This window comes from Physella acuta, unplaced genomic scaffold (genome assembly GCF_028476545.2).
Source record: "Physella acuta isolate Inbredline_101_S28 unplaced genomic scaffold, ASM2847654v3 ptg001607l, whole genome shotgun sequence".
Taxonomy (NCBI): Eukaryota; Metazoa; Mollusca; class Gastropoda; family Physidae; genus Physella; species Physella acuta.
In genome coordinates this window covers 51,135-69,197 of record NW_026733121.1, presented here as the reverse complement: position 1 = coordinate 69,197, position 18,063 = coordinate 51,135, and the positions used below count along the sequence as shown (strand labels likewise).

Below are 18,063 nucleotides of genomic sequence, written 5' to 3'. Positions count from 1 at the left end.
ATCTATACTGTGGTCAATGTTGTCTAGAATGAGTGGTTAAACTCGTTAACACGTGGCACTACAGGCAATTAGGTCTCATTACATGTGGCGTTGCGAGCATGGTAACTGTTGGCTCGTTACAATTGGCGTTGTCGGCAGGATAAATGTTCGCTCGTCACAATTGGCGCTGCGAGCAGGGTAAATGTTCGCTCGTCACAATTGGCGCTGCGAGCAGGGTAAATGTTCGCTCGTCACATATATATATATATATATATATATATATATATATATATATATATATATATATATATATATATATACACACATTGTGTCCGCCCCCACACCCACCCGAGTGATGCTTGAGGTAAACTCAGGCATAAAAATAAAATCATGCCCGTGAAGATATACACTGTAGACAAAAAGAAGCCGCGACACCTTGTTTAATCTAGCTGATTATCTATCGAAAATATGAAACTGACAATAAAACAATCGAAAACTAAAACAGCCACAAACAAACAAAACAAAGATTAGGAAAACAAACAACTGATGACAATAACAACCAGCCGTTGACAATTTGTTTTTTTCTGAAATGGCTAATATTACACATTGTAAAAGGAGATTTGTTTTATTTTTGCAACAATCTTATCATTATGCGATTACAATAGATTTTTAATTCGCTAATTAAAATAAACTAATTAAAAATGCCAATCCTACAACCACGGCGATATTGTGGAAGAAAAACAATACATTCAAACCTAATTTTTTAAATGTTTTTTTTTTGTTTTAGATTTTCAGATTCTCTTTGACGTGTGCTGATGACGACATAATGTCAAATACCTTAATGAATGACTAAGCTAAATGATGTGGTGGTGTTGCTTTTGTTGCTGTTGTTGATGTCGTTGCAGTTGTTGCTGTTGCTACAGTTGTTGCAGTTGTTGCTGTTGCTGTTGTTACTGTTGTTGCTGTTGATGGTATTTAACGTCCCAATCCGTTTTAACCGTAACGGAAAGCGCTGGCACCACTTTCTCCATTTTCAGGCCGGGCGGTGCCGGAGCTGCTGCCCTGAACCCTTGCAGAGGCGGGCAGGTACCCTAGGGGCGACCAGAGCGACCGTCGCTTCATGCCCCTATACGCCGTGTCGTCATCGAGCCTAAATGGAAAGGAGCTGTACTGACCACTGGTCAGGGATCTTTTCTGATCTAAAATGGCCGACTCCAGCTGGCGCAGTGAATGCGCATGCGCTCTCAGCGCGAGGAGGAGCGGGTCTGGGGAGGCGTCTCCCGGAAATGACCTTTTAGAGAGGTCGTCCTGGAAGTCGTTGATCTCTTCTTCTGGGTCAAAGGGCGAGGTCCTGCAGACGGACAAGGCAACGAGTCCAAGCAGCACCAAGCTCGTGAGTACACGTGCAGATCCCATTGGCATGATGGTTGAGATTCTGGTAAATAGAGAGAAAGGACAAATTATAGAACATGTTTTTAAAAAGACGACTAAAATTGATTTAATGGAAATGTATTTGGATAAGTGATATTGTCTACGTTAATAATTCGACAACAAACCAAACCCTAAAGTCAAACAGAAATACTAAACTCGGCCTAATGTTAACTATTGCCATAGTCCTAGTCCCAATCATTGACCTAAAGCGATGGTTTCCGATATTACAATAAGTGAATAGGGACAAATACATAATTTATTTAGGTTTAAAGGTAAACTAAGAAAATATAATAATTTTTGTAATGAATATAATACTGATAGACAAAATATATTCAAATGTATACAACAAATTACGTCAAGAGTACATCAATTACGTCATCAGTAGTGGTGGCAATAAATGTCATATTTTGTATTATGTAATAAGTACATGATCTGTGGGATTTTAATGCTGAAACTACAAGCGGCACAATAAACTACAAGCTGTACATATAAACTACACACATCACATATAAGATACAAGCCACACATATAAACTACAAACTACACATATAAACTACAAGCCACACATATAAACTACAAGCCATACATATATACTACAAGCCACACATATTAGATACAAACCACACATATAAGATACAAGCTGCACATATAAACTACAAACCACACATATAAGATACAAGCCACACATATAAACTACAAGCTGCACATATAAACTACAAGCCACACATATATATTACAAGCCACACATATAAACTAGAAGCTGCACATATAAACTACAAACCACACATATAAACTACAAGCTACACATATAAACTACAAGCCACACATATAAACTACAAGCTGCACATATAAACTACAAGCCACACATATATATTACAAACCACACATATAAACTACAAGCCACACATATAAACTACAAGCCACACATATAAATTACAAGCCACACATATAAACTACAAGCTTCACATATAAACTACAAGCTACACATATAAACTACAAACCACACATATAAACTACAAGCTGCACATATAAACTACAAGCTGCACATATAAACTACAAGCTGCACATTCAAACTACAAGCCATACATGTAAGATACAAGCTACACATATAAACTACAAGCCACAGATATAAACTACAAGCTTCACATACAAGTAGTATCTTCTTCAAACTCCTTTCAAACAATTACTATCCTTTCTATTATTAGAAACATAAATCAATGAAACAAACTTGTTATATGATTTATTTTTATTTTTCTCCTTCTCCCCCCCCCCCCCCCCTCCTTCCCAAACAGAAACCAACACAAAAAAACTAATTTTAATTGGTCTGTTTAAATTTTTTTTTTCGATTTTTATCTGTAATTAGTGGAGCTCTATCGGCCGTGTAAATGTATTTTACTTTCTCTGCTAATTACTTGGTTTTATTTAGTTTTTATAGCACAAATATTAATTTCTAATCATTTTCCGCTGTTAAGTTTTATGCACTTTGGCTGATGGAGAGTTACAACATCGAGGTGAAGTGGTGGAAAATGAAATGGGGGTGGGGGGGGGGGTGTCAGTATATATTGATTTTAGTACATTTTATGGTTGCTTTTAATTTCATAAAAATGGCAAAGATTTCAAAATGTTAATTAAAATTTCGAAATATAAAATTTGGTCAGTTAAATGAATTAAATAGGCTGTGAAAAAATTAATGTAACTGGTTTTTTTTTGTTGCCAAAAACCGCAGCAAAAAAAAAACACATTTTAACAGTAAAAATATAATGACCAGAAGTCAAAATCTTCTCCACCAGTGTGTCTAGTACGAATATTTTTTTTAATTTCTGGAAGCTTCGAGTTTTTTTTTCCCGGGCTGAAGGACGTAGAATGTCTCTGAGCTCACCCAGCTCTGATGAGTGACAAGCCCAATCACTTTCGGTGGTCAGAGAAACATGAGTTTTACTTCGTATGGAATATTGCCCGTCAGATATGAACAAGTAGGTTATGGACCCTGAGATATGAACAAGTAAACTATGGAAACTTCATATATGAACGAGTGGTCATACTGCTTTTAAAGATACTATTTTCTCTGTCCGTAACTTTTATAACTAATAAAGTTTTTAGATCTTAGCAGGCAATTACTTCTGATTTGGGGAGGTCGGCCTGGTCGGATCGGTTAAGTTCATGGTTGATGAACCGTAAAGTCCCAAGTTCAAACCCCGGGGCAGATGAGGCTCGGGTAGATGAAAATGGAGACAGTGGTGCCAGTGCTTTCCGTTATGGCTAAAACGGATAGGGACGGCAACTCTTTTTTTAAGAGAGACAACTCTAAAATCAAACTGCTGACTTGTAGTTTGTTTTTTATTGGACAAAGGCTATGGAAGCAAATCCAAATAGAAAAGCAGACTGAGAGTCAACGGCCTTGGTACATAACATGTATTACTTTGTTGGAAGGAATCCCTTCCAACACTAGAATTAAGAAGAAGAATCCTGATTTTACTGTTTTAACTTTAACTCTACTACATATTCTTCATATTATTTTTTGTAAATACTTCCTTTTTTTAAAAAAAAATGTGTGTGTTTCTATTTGTAACCGAAATAATACTTTTAAAAAAAATCTTTAGTACTTATTTCTTTGTTTTAAACTGATTTTATCACAACAAAGCTACCCCCTTAACTAGGGACCAATTGTGGAGCTTACCTCAGAATGGCTAGAGAAAAAGAGTAGCGAAAACTTGTATTTGAAATTTCTAAAGAAATACTTAACGATCAAAACAAGAGAAAAAATGACCCTGTTAGCACGGGGAATCTGGAAGAATTCTGTCAGGGGGCGCCGTAAGGGGAAAGCATCGACAAACGCCCTATATACCCCCCCCCCCCCCAACACCTAGCTCTGTAACTCAATGTACAGGCGCCTTAATTAAGCATAAGCCGTATAACAAGCTTATGTCAGCTTGAAAAGCCAAAGTTCTTTTCAGGGCAAGCTGAGCTGTTTTATTATGAAGCGATCAATTCGGTAATGTTGTAGCGTCTTCTTACACACAACTTGCCGGACATGTAAACACACTCAGACACTGTAAACATTGAACTAAAACAACAGCGCTCCTTTTAGCCCTTAGTTCAAGAACAGTACATTCTCCGACAACCACTTCGATAATAGTGCATCTCTTAACAACACCTTAATGAACATAAACCCTCTTACCTAACCCATCAAAGAACACAAACGCTTTATCCTAACCGTATATACTAAACTATTTTAAACTGTTGATTAATGAAGAAGCCCATCTTATGGTTCACGTCATGACTGACGCATTTTAACAGATATTTTTTGCTCCTAGCTGTGGTATAGATCTATAAGTCGTCGATACTGGCCTGAAAATTCCATTAGCTCAGACAAATCTAGTCAAAGGCGAGAACGAAAAGAAACTGAGAAAGAAAAACTGTTTGTGTACTCTATTTAACGTTAGAGCCGTTAGTGAACCATTTTCAATACATGATATACCATGATTGGAGCTTGAAAAAGTTGATCATTTAAAAAAATGTATTTTGTGTTTTCAAAGCATCCAGTAGCTGAACTATAACACAATTTTAAAAAACATAAGATTGCATTGCGATAGCTGTTTGTGTGTGACGTAGTAGAGTTCAACAAAGTCGGTGTAAGATATGTCTGCTATAGTTTAACTATTGCTCTATCATTCATGTAAGTTGTCAGAAAGATTGTAGTCCGGTTGATGATGATAATAATAAGTTTCTATGCCGAATTTCAACTCAATACTCATCATCTTCTTCCGCTCTTGCCCAAGACATATGGGGAAGATGAAGTAGAGTTAATCTGTTTCAAAGTCTTCAGTATACAGAGGACAGTGTGGTCAGCACTATGCCCAGCCACCTTGTCTTCCCAAACGAGAGTCAAGTACCTATAAAAGCTGGGTTGACTCAGGGACGTCCTACAGACTCGACTCCATGATATAAACTCGAAACACTCGGGTTTGCAGTCGGAAGCACTACCATCCGACCACGCCGCCCCCTATGCTGTTTTCCTTTTCTTTTTCCTGCCCTCTTTTGTTTACCCGTATATGTAAGGCTTTTCTACATTCGTTACTTACTCTACAACATTAATTAAAATCAAACGGAATTAAAAATATGTTAATTATAAGGGCAAACAGGCATATTGATTTCGAAATTGCAATTAGTTTAATCAAAATGATTACGTGCACTATTTAGAATTTAAATAAACCGGGAGTGATCTCCCCTAAACTTTCTCGAATATCTATCTATATATATAATTCTCCTCTTCGAGCCGTTAGAAAACAAGCTGCAAACGCTCTCCCTACCTCCCCACCCCTACATGGTTTTAGTGAGCTGTGTTCACTCTAAATGTTTACAAGCAGAGCCAACGATTTTAAACGTAGGGGGGGGAGGGGGGGGGGGGGGAAGGAAGGAGGGGGGGGTTATGGTCCTTAACGAGCTACTTATAGTGTTTTAAAGAAATATTTTCAGTGTCAGCGTTGGTACTGTCGAATTCACAAATTATGAATTATTGAAAATTAGAAACAACTAAATAGCGGCGTATGTTATGCCGCGGGCCGGCTCGTATATATATAATTCTCTTCTGGGAGACGCTAGAAAACAAGCTGCAAGCGCGCCTTGCAGTCCCCTCTCTTTCTCTCTATCACTATCACTACCACCCCCACCCCACCCCCACATGGTCTGGTGAGCTGTGGTCACGCTAAATGTTTACAAATAGTAGAGCCGGGTTTAGTGACGGCTATTAGGGGCAGATAATTTAGTTTGAAACGATTTTAAACTTACAGGAGGTAACTAAGTGGAGGCTGCTTTCACGGTGGGAGGGAGGGGGGGGTAGGGTCGGGGTTAGGGGAAAGGGAGGGGGTTAGTATTTTAAAGCAAATATTTTCAGTGGCAGCATTGGTACTGTCAAATTCACAAATTATGAATTACTGAAAAGTAGAAAATAAAACAACTAAATAGCGGCGTATGACATGCCGCGGGTCGGCTCGTTCTAATATAAAATTACGAGTGATGGCAACTCAGGACATAGACAATATTTGTTATCCATTTTTAATTACTTAAACTTTTTATAATAGAATGGAATCTCGTAAAATAAAATTGCACACCGAGTGAAAAGTTTCCCTTTCAAACCTGACGGTCTATGGGGCAAGTAGACTTCACTTGTTTCGGTGACCTCAGCATATGAAGAGATAGTGTGGTCATCACTATGCCCACACTGGGAATTTAATTTCTGTGACCTCGGTATATGAAGGGACAATCTTGGTCAGCACTATGCCCAGCCGCCTTTACTTTACCTAACAGGAGTTAGGTACCCATCAGAGTTGGGTGGACTCAGGGACGGTCTACTGACTTGAACTCGGTTTCGAACTCGAGACTAACGGGTTAGCAGTCCAGCTCTCTACCGCTAGACCACTCCGTCCCACACCAAGTGAACGCCTAATAAAATGTGCATAAAAGTGCGGGATATTATTAGTACTTTATAAATTTACATGCGTTTTTTTGAGAAATCGGAAATAGCGTAAATTAGTACTTCCGCTCAACGGAAATTACTCAAAATTTGAAAGAAGGTAGAGAATTAGATCTTTTACTTACGTGTGAAATTTCATGCATCTATCTAAAATAGTACGCAACTTATAGGCTTTTGAAAAATTCAAAGTAGAAAAAGTACCACTTCCGGTTATCGGAAATCGCTCAAAAATCGATCAGGATCTACAATTTTGATAAAATACTTATATATTAAATTTCATCAACCTAGCTGTAACGGTACTCAAGTTATCGTGTTTACACACAGACACACAGACAGACACACAGACATACGGACAGAATTGCAAAGTCCAGTTTTTAAGACTCTATAACGCATAAAACGCCAAAACGTTTATATATTTGTATTTATAATTTTTGCCTGATTAAAATAAGTCCTCTATACTCCGGATGTGATGAAGGACTGAGGAGTAAAACGGTGAAAACTGTCAAAATTTCATGTTATTTTTGTGCACGATTACAATACTTTCTCTATACTTCGTATATACGAGAAAGTAAAAACACAACGCATATATATATATATATATATATATATATATATATATATATATATATATATATATATATATATATATATATATATATATATATATATATATATATATATATATATATATATATATATATATATATATATATATATATATATATATATAGCCTCTCCCCTACCACATAAACCTGCATACCCCACTGCCATAAAACATAAAAGAACACGCCACCTCTCACAAACCACAACTCCAACATAACATCTGCTATATCTAAAAGGAAAAATCGGGATGACTGAAATTATTTCAGTCTACCCTATTGATTTTGTCGCATTATTAATTTTAAAAAAATCACACCCAGATATCTGAGTTCCCCGGGTCACGTTCCTTAGAAACAGGGTATCAAAATTCTAGAAACATCTACATGACGTAGGTGTGGGAGGCACCGCAAGACAGACGAGGCAAGGAAGAATACAACCAGTGGTTCTCACATTTACAGCAAATACCTCAAGATAAAAAATCCCATCTAAATAATTCTAAATAATAATCTCATAAAAGGGACAGAAACAAATCAAGTTTAAATCGCGTTATATTTTATGTGAGGATAATAGATCCCAAGAAATCGGATGCACTTTGAGAACCGTCGACAGAAAAGCCTATATTATTTGGAGATGTGCGTAGATGTCTTTAAACACCACAACACCGTACACCAATCAACGTAAATCACGTGACACTGGACACCAATCGCAGGACGTTGACAAATTACCCCACGCAGGGATAAGTGTTTCTTAATTCCAATTAACTGGGCACATGTTTTTGGATTTGTCTGGGGCGAGGTTTTAAGTCAAAACTAGGGTAAAATCAGGGGACTGCACTCTCCGTGTCGGCATCAAGGGAAATAATCGGAGTTAATCAGGCTGAAATATGGTGTAACTTTATTCAAAGTAACAAGATATTTTATTCACAACAAGGTGAAAAAATATATTAGCATATACACTTCATTCAGAACAATTAAATTATTGTTGTTGTTGTTGTTTTAAAATTAGTAATTGGACATCATAATGTTATAACATTAATAAAATATTTTTTTTAAATAGCGAACTATTTTTAAATAGGCTGGCTCTATTGTCTTATGATAGGAAATATTTTCCATCTCTAGAACCCTCCACTGCTTTCCACGAACCTGAAATATATTTTTAACTTTTGGTCCTTTCCTTCACCCATGCTAACCGGCTGTCGAGGTCAGTCAGCCAATCAAAACTCACGTCAAAATATCATATTAAAACTCTCAGGTAAAAATAAATCACATTGTTAAAACTAAAAGTTGAGTTATTTGAATTTTTTTTTCACCAACAATGTCATGAATGAAAAGTATATTTTAAAATGTATTTATAAATTTTAACTCGAGGAAGCGCTCCTGAGTTGAAGCTAACTATGGCCTCTGGGCGATGCTGAGGTTTACTTAAAAATAATAATCCCTTGGTCCTTGAACAATGTTTGTGATTTTTGCCTTTGAACTTTTTAGTCCATCGTCATTATTTTATCCCGTTCGTAACCAAGACACATGGGGCAAAAGAAGTAGAGGTCATCTGTTTCAATGACCTCGGCATATGAAGGGATTATATGGTCAGCATTAAGCCAAGCCGCTATTGTTTCCTTAACGTGAGTCAGGTACCCATCACAGCTGGGTGGCCTCAGGGACGTCACACAGTCTCGAACCCCGTGATTTGAATTTAAGACATACGGGTTAGCAGTCGTAAGCTCTACCGCCCGACCAAGCCGTCGGTTTTTCAATGAAGTGTTTGAAGAATTTCAGTGTTGGTCCATAATTTTAAGTGAGACGAGCTCTATAGCAGCTATGTAATAGGAACCTGAACTAAATTAAGGGTATGCGGATACGGCACCTCTCAACACCACCCATAAAAGAATACAACACCCACCACTACAGCTTGGTGTTTTCTATCGTCTCCAAGAAGAGAATTATATATATATATATATATATATATATATATATATATATATATATATATATATATATATATATATATATATATATATATATATATATATATATGTGTGTGTGTGTGTGTTTGTGTGTGTGTTTCGGGGGGTGGGGGTGGGGGCGACGCTGTGAGTTGCCACATAGGGGGACACCCGACCTAGTGACGCCTATGTACTCACATACACACCCAATTAAAGGCGTTTGGTTTTTCTGAAACGATAGTGCACTCGTATTTTTTCCTTTAGTTAAATCATATCGATCAGTTTAAATGTAGTATTTAAAGGTTTTTTTTAAAGGTCGGCGCTTCCCAGTGAAGACGATAGAATGTATCAACCATCGCTTTTGGAAAGTTTCAAACCGTGATAACACCATAATAATGGTGAAATCTGTGAGATGGTGCGAATTGTTTTAATGGTACGAAGGTTATGGTGGTGCGACATATTAAAAATATACAAAACTATATGACGGATCTAAATGTTATAAAAAATACAAACTGTATGATGGTGCGAAATGTTATAAAAATACAAACTATATGACGGTGTGAAATGCGATGATGGTACACTGCTATGATAGTGCCAGATGTTTAGCTGTTATGTTACAGTGGCTATGATGGGGTGTTATTGTATGGCGTCTCAAAGATAATGATAGTGCGAAGTTTAAATGTTAAAAATTGTATAATTGTGCGAATGATTAAGTTGGTGCAAAGGCTATAATGGTACGCGATGCTTTGATTCTGCACAAAAAAATTTTTTTTTAACTCAAACTACCAATGAATGCGGCAAGACTTAACAACTAGCTATGGGATCATCATCGATATTTTAAAAACAGTGAACGAGGGCTTATACTTAAAAGATTAGCGAACTCTTCACACACGAACCCAGCATTTTTTTTGACTTTTCAACTCTCTTATAGTGCCTATACTGACAGAAATAAATGCAAAATTCGTGCACTGAAAAATGAAGAGATAATGCTAAGCATCAAACAATCACCATAACAATGTATTTGAAACTTCGCGTTAAAACAAGAATGCGAAATGAAAGCTTGATGTGAATCATGTACTCCCTAAGCGATAGATTTAGGACAAATAATTATGGTTCAACGATATTACTCCAGCTAATTTCAACGCAAATTTCTCTCTATTTAACCAAAGAGAATTCTATAATTACACATTTAAGAATAAAATTTGTTTTCTACTTTTTGGTGCATTGTTATATAACCAAGCATGTTATTAAAACATTATTTACTAAAGATTTTACAAACATTTCATTTGTAACATGAAATTGTAGGGCACTACGCTGCTAACCAGCAAGTCTAGAATGTTGTTGATCGGGGACGAATCAGTAGATCCCTGAGGCGACCCAGCTATAGTGGGTAACTAACTTCTGGAAAATTTACATCAGCTGATCGAATGGTGCTGATCCCATGAACTCTCCATAAAGGGAGGTAAAAAAAACCAGTTGAGCCGTATAGACCGTCGGGTCTGTAAGAGTTGTGTGTAAACACATCACTGGAAGACGCCATCATGTCCTGTAAACACATCACTGTAAGACGCCATCATGTCCTGTAAGACGCCATCATGTCCTGTAAGACGCCATCATGTCTTGTAAGACGCCATCATGTCTTGTGAGGCTGGTACCGATTTAAACTTAATTAATTCAATAACCCGCTGACGTCTGCTAGAACAATTTAATTCAGCCCAACAATGTTGTAGAACATTGTTTTAAACTAGAACCTTTCGAAGTACGACTAACCACCCAATGATTCCAGGGTCAAACTTTTGTTGCCATTAATTTTCCTTTGTTAACTATACTGTAGTCTGCAACTACTTTTTTTCATTTTGAGAAATCAATCGAAGTAGTAAACACGTTGCTACTCTAGGCAAAAATAGTTTATTCAATATTATTATGGTTACCAAGGAATTTTTAAAAATCAGTTTTGTTCACAGCCCATCATGATGTTTAACAATAAAAGTAACTATGAACCAAATATCAAAGCAGTCATACTAGTTGTCCTTTAAAAAAAGCAATGCCATTCTGCTAATCTTCCTTTTAAGAAAGCATAGCTAAACCTTAATAGCTTTTAATTTTTTTACTATATGGTTGCACAATCAGACCTGGCGAGGAAGTAGAGTTATCAGCTTAGATGTTTTTAGATGTATCTGGTATATAAAGGTATAGTTTGGATATAATCTAATCACGCCGTCCAGTTAAAAAAAATGTTTGCCAATAAAATTCTTATAATAAACGAAGCCACGTACTCATTTTGCTCATTTGATTTATTAAGTTAAATTTTGAGCATATATTTGCGCGATAATTACTTTAATGTACGCACTTGTATTCAAGTCACAAACACATCTTTAGAACACATTTTACAAGTTATAATGGATTTTCTAAATAATAACATTATCAAAAGCATTATCAAGAGCATTTTTAACAAAAAAGTTCCTAACTTGAGAGAGTTTGAGTTTTTTAGGTAATTGTAATGTAAAGTGGGGTAAAACTCATGGTTACTAAACTAGAAAAGTCTCGCGTTCGAACCCCGGGCAAAAGAGGCCCTATAGCTGAGGATAGCAAATCTTTTGGAGAGACAACACAAAAATCAAACAGCGTTTGTTCTTGGTTTGACAAAAGCTATGGAATCAAATCCAAAAAGATAAGCAGGCTGAAATCGGAGTCAACGGCCTATATAAGGCGCATAACATGTTGACACGTAATACAAAATTGTGTTGGAGGAAAATCCCTTCCAACATTAAAAATTCAGAAGAAAGAAGAGAAGAAATAATATTAAAAAAAAAATAATTCGCGTGTTACCTGCTAGGGTCTGTTGCTGGTTGTGGAAACAGTTCTCAGTTTCAGATAGTAATAGTAAAATCAAGACATAAAAAATAAAATAAAAGATCCAAAAAATCACTTGATTGGACGGAAACGTGATAATTGCAGAGAAAATTATATGTTCCGGTAAACCCACATGAGAAGATCGAATCACAAAGAGTTTAATCAACTGTTATAATTAACAGAGAATAACAGTCTTTTAAATACAAATTATGAACTCAACAAACGGTGAAAAAGTAGGCTACAGAAAATGAAAGTTGAGATAATATATTAGAAAAAAAAATGAATAAAAAACGTTTTATTAAAAAAAATGAAAAAAAAAAAACGTTTTATCAAGGAATCAAGTTACATAAAAGCTTTTAATAAAAAATCAATATAAAATTCATGCGCAACAAAAAGTTGAATACAACACACTGAGACACAGAACCTGTAAAGATGACACGATATGTAAAACAAAAGTTGGAGTTACTCACCGTGAGGCGGAACAAAATAGTTTTTTTTTTCGAATAAATATTTAAAACAGTTTCGTCTGGTCCAAGTTTTTTCTTCTTACAGAAACCTTAACTCTAAAAGTTTTCTATATATATCGCGTGGTTGCCTCCCTTGAGTATATAAAAAAATTAAACTATCGACTGGCTATTTTATTTTAAAAAAGCGGAAGAATATTTAGTTTCAGATGTGAGCGAACTCATTGGAAGCAGGGCCCACTACTCTTGCGGAATCTCAGGTGTCACACGTCTCCGTCTCCATCTTTTATACCTTTCTCACCTTACAGCCCGCCATGGGAGGCCGGGGGTTGCCACAATGGCGTTGTTGCCACCACGAGCTTCCAATCCAATTAGAGACGAGCTGGGGGGGGGGGGGGGGATTGCGCACTCTCCAGGGCGCGTGCATCAAAGACATCGGGGAGAAAATACCTGTCAAAGATTGAGCAACAATCCGTCGAGAAAAAATATTATAGATCAAGTAAAAAAATATTTTTTAAAGTCTAGAAATATTCCCATTTTAAATCTAATGGTGGTTTATTTTCATTGAAAAGTTAAGAAATTGTCCCAGTAGAGATCTACATTTTTTTTTAAAGAAAAAAATATCATCAAAATATAATTTTTTTAGAAATTTTTTTTCTGTTATGTAAAGTTAAGAAATCTTTGTTTTAATCGAATATATAATATAAGCTGATAAAGTCCGTCCCATGCTAACAGCAGTTTCTTCCAGGCATCTCTTTGGGGGGCTTCGCCCACCCGAAGAAAGTCTACCGCCCCCCCCCCCCTCCTGAACAAGATGGATTTTATATAATAAACATACACTTTTACTAATGTCCCCCCCCCCCCCGAAAAATGTTAACCGCCCCCCCCCCCCCCCCCCCGAAAATTCCAATTCCCCCTTGGAGAAAAATGTCTGGAAGAAACACTGGCTAACAGAAAGGTGTAAAGAATTATGTTGAGCACTGTGAGAGATATGGTTATTTTGAATATGCATGTATGGTTTAGTTTAAGTTTAAATCATTATCAGTATAGTTTTAAGTACGAAAGTCTCCTTCTTCTTCGCTGTTGTTATTTTTATATTAAAGTAGATTTCTTCCAATACAATTAAGTATTACGAGACAATATGTTATGCGTTATGTGACCCATTGACCCCGACTTCATCCTTCTTTTCTTTCTAGATGAGCTCTGATGACCATGCCCCCCCCCACCCCACCAAGATTAATTAACCTGCTTGCCAGAAGTTCTTTGATTAAGGAGTTTTCGCTCCAAATGGGTGCCTGTGTGTTAGTATTTACACTGTGTCAATGTGTAATCTATCTATCTAAAACTACTAAAAGTCAAGTTTGTTTACATGTTTGAATATTTATTTGTTTGTTTGTTTGTTTGCCTGATTGACTATCTCGCATGGTTGCACTCATCGTGGAAAGCTGTAAAATAGTATGTAGGTAGAGAAATTTTTTTGTTTTAAGACAGACTGTTAATCACACATTTATTTAAAGATGTTAATTAATTTATTGATTTATTCATACGCAGAGTAACCCATTTTTTTTTAAAAGTTTAGAACGACCACTACACTCGGCGGGACCGTGACGTCACAGTTTTTTGTTTACTCTTTAGTACAATAAAATGGCGGCATCTATCGAAGAAAATTGTGTTCCCATTCAAAAGTTTAACGCGTTCTAAATCTAATTTTCTGTCGGTCATAACTTTAACAATACGTCCGTTTGCTGTATTTATTACGTTCCAACACTTATATCGATTTTAAACTGTCTTTTTTCATTTAGTTTTACAATAAATTTCTCTAGATCTAAAGATCAGCTGTCGAAGGAAAGTTATGAATCTAGCCTAGATCTAGATCTAGCCTAGATCTAGGTCACTAGACTCAATGTAAATTCTAGATCTAGACTTAATGTAAATTCTACATCTAGAATCTATTTCAGGCCTTAATACATCTAGAATCTATTTCAGGCCTTAATTATTTTATATAAATCTTTGTTTGGCTAATTTAAGATAAAATTTAATTTGAAAGTTACTAGATTCTACTACTAGACTTAGATCTAGATCTATGCGCGGAGACTCAAAAGTATAGTATAAAAATTCATTTGTGACGTCACGAGTAAATAGCTAAGTTGGTAGCGTAGTCCGCTCTCATGTGGGTGGTACAGGTTCTAGACCAATATGTCAATGATATTTTTTTTCAATTTTTTTTTTTTTTAGATGTGAATGATAAAGTTGCCTATCTGAACTTGGCAGGATACAGGGCAGGTGAAGTAGAGTTCATCTGTTTCTTTGTCCTAAGCATATGAAAGGATAGTGTGGTCAGAGACATGCTCGGCTGGAATAGTTTTTTAAACGATAAAAACATGTTGTCTGAGACTTGGCGGGACACTGGGCAGGTGAAGTAGAGTTGAGTAGGTCACATGTGACGTCAGTATATGAAGGGATAGTCCGAAATCGGTGTTTTCGGTGTTTTTAAAAGATAAGAAACATATTTTTGAATGTGGGGTCTGTTTTTGTGACGATAAGTGACACTGCAGTAGCGTAGCGAGGAGGGGGGGGGGGGGCGGGAGGGGAGGCGGGGGCGGGAGGGGAGGCGGGGGGGGGGGGAGGCGGGGGGGGAAGGGGAGGCGGGGGGGAGGTGGAGGGGGGGGGCGGGGGGACATATGTTGGGGCGCCAAAATGGTTTGGAAAAATAAATTGAAAGGTTGAGGGGGGTTCAAATCGAAAGTTTGAGTGGGGGGGGGGGGGTGCACATCAAAAATTTGAAGGGGGGGGGGTTGAAAATCGAAATCTTGGGGGGGGGGGGGTTAAAATCGAAAAGTTTGTCCCCGGGCGCCGGGAAGGGTCGCTATGCCTCTGAGTGACAGACGTGATGTTTTTTGATGGATGTCCCCCGAAACCCACAGTTATCCAACGGATGACGGGTATTCTAGTATTTACTAATCCAAAAAACAAATTGTCATAACGTAAATAGGTGCATATTTTCCAATTACAATAAGAGCTAACGCATGTGTTTTTTTTTTAAAAAAAAAGGTGAACCAATCTAGATCTCTCTTGGCTTAATTAATGAATTTTTAAGTATAAAAAATGGTTGATTAATTTTGGGTTTTAGTTTTAAGAAACGTTGTTTTTCTTTTCATGTGTTTGAAGAAGATAAGTTTAATGTTAAATGTTTATTAAATAGAACATATTTTATATGTTGGGAACAAGGAACATAGAAAATAGAATTAGATTTTGAGAACAGGAAACATACATATAGAGTCGGGCTCATGGATAATATATTTAGATGTGGGGAACAGGGAACTTGACTCCGCCAACAGATTTGGAAACAAGAATTACCTTAAGAAACAAGAGCAATCGTGAACGGAAACAAGGAACAATATAACTGTTTGATGACAGGAAACAAGGAACAATATAACTGTTGTCAGGAAACAAGGAACAATATAACTTTTTGATGTCAGGAAACAAGGAACAATATAACTGATGCCAGGAAACAAGGAACAATATAACTGTTTGATGTCAGGGAACAATATAACTGATGTCAGGAAACAAGGAACAATATAACTGTTTGATGTCAGGAAACAAGGAACAATACAACTGTTTGATGTCAGGGAACAATATAACTGGTTGATGTCAGGGAACAAGGAACAATATAACTGCTTGATGTCAGGAAACAAGGAACAATATAACTGATGTCAGGAAACAAGGAACAATACAACTGTTTGATGTCAGGGAACAATATAACTGGTTGATGTCAGGGAACAAGGAACAATATAACTGCTTGATGTCAGGAAACAAGGAACAATATAACTGTTTGATGTCAGGAAACAAGGAACAATATAACTGTTTGATGTAAGGAAACAAGGAACAATATAACTGATGCCAGGAAACAAGGAACAATATAACTGTTTGATGTCAAGAAACAAGGAACAATATAACTGTTTGATGATGTCAGAAAACAATGAACAATATAACTGTTTGATGTCAGAAAACAAGGAACAATATAACTGTTTGATGTAAGGAAACAAGGAACAATATAACTGATGTCAGGAAACAAGGAACAACTTAAAAACTACCCCCCCCCCACCAACACACACTCACTCGCTAGTTCAAAACTGTGTGTTGTAATTTGCCCACATTACCCGTATATGGTTTGTGGATTGCAAAATTTTATTTGGCAATAAACTATTTAAAAATATATATAGATTAGATATATTTTCATTCACAATCCTTTTCTGAACCGGTTGAAATTTTCTGTTGACGAAGATAAAGCCTTTAATTCACTAATTCGTTGAAAATCATTTCGCTGAAAATGAGATTGTTTTACGTTATTCCCGCCGCGTCAGGTTCCATTCAAACAATAGGCCGCTTTCTTTGTTCCCGATACCGGCTATAAACATCCCAACCGGCATCTCTATTGACCAAACTTCCGTTAAAAACTTTGATTTATTAGGAATATTATACCGGAGCTTTCTTGATGTGGCCAGATTTTCTAGCCAGTGTAATGTTAGAAAGACAATTCAAACGGATGAATATAACTAATATTTAAAAAAAAATAAAACTGAAATTTAAAAAAATAAATAATTTGCTCCAACATTAGAAAATTGCTTTTTAATTCTACAAATTTTTTTTTTTTTTTAAATTATATTTTGAAATTCTATGGAACAGAAAACCTTCACGAAGTCTGGCAATACAAAATGAAATAAAGTAATTTATATTGAGATGGGATTCTGGGAGATTGGTCCACACCACATCCCATGGTACCACAGGGAAGATGACGTACTTTAAAGCTCGATTGTTTTCGTCGGGGTATTTGAGTCGTGTAGGCGGGTACATCTTGTGTCGTTGGAGGTAGGGGTGTTTTTGTCGTGTAGTGGAAAGTATGGGTATTTGTGTCGTGTAGTGGAACGTATGGGTATTTGTGTCGTGTAGTAGAAAGTAGGGGTATTTGTGTCGTGTAGTGGACAGTCGGGGTATTTGTGTCGTGTAGTGGACAGTCGGGGTATTTGTGTCGTGTAGTGGAAAGTATGGGTATTTGTGTCGTGTAGTGGACAGTAGGGGTATTTGTGTCGTGTAGTGGACAGTAAGGGTATTTGCGTCGTGTAGTGGACAGCAGAGGTATTTGTGTCGTGTAGTGGAAAGTATGGGTATTTGTGTCGTGTAGTGGACAGTAGGGGTATTTGTGTCGTGTAGTGGACAGTAAGGGTATTTGCGTCGTGTAGTGGACAGCAGAGGTATTTGTGTCGTGTAGTGGACAGTAGGGGTATTTGTGTCGTGTAGTGGAAAGTATGGGTATTTGTGTC

The 18,063-nt window shown here is 36.8% G+C and overlaps 1 protein-coding gene across 1 annotated transcript; it reads right to left on the bottom strand.

Moving 5' to 3' along the window:
• Positions 1–595: 595 nt before the first annotated feature.
• LOC131929288 (uncharacterized) lies at positions 596–13,027 on the bottom strand. The gene is made up of 2 exons (XM_059285375.1): positions 12,749–13,027; positions 596–1,414 (listed from the first exon to the last, which is right to left on the bottom strand). The coding sequence occupies exon 2, from the start codon at positions 1,399–1,401 to the stop codon at positions 973–975; it is 429 nt and encodes a 142-aa protein (XP_059141358.1). The 5' UTR covers positions 1,402–1,414; positions 12,749–13,027; the 3' UTR covers positions 596–972.
• Between the last annotated feature and the right edge of the window lie 5,036 nt (positions 13,028–18,063).

What these genes read in the sequence shown, in the direction of transcription:
- LOC131929288 (XM_059285375.1), bottom strand. Translation starts at nt 1,401, where the DNA reads ATGCCAATGGGATCTGCACGTGTACTCACGAGCTTGGTGCTGCTTGGA.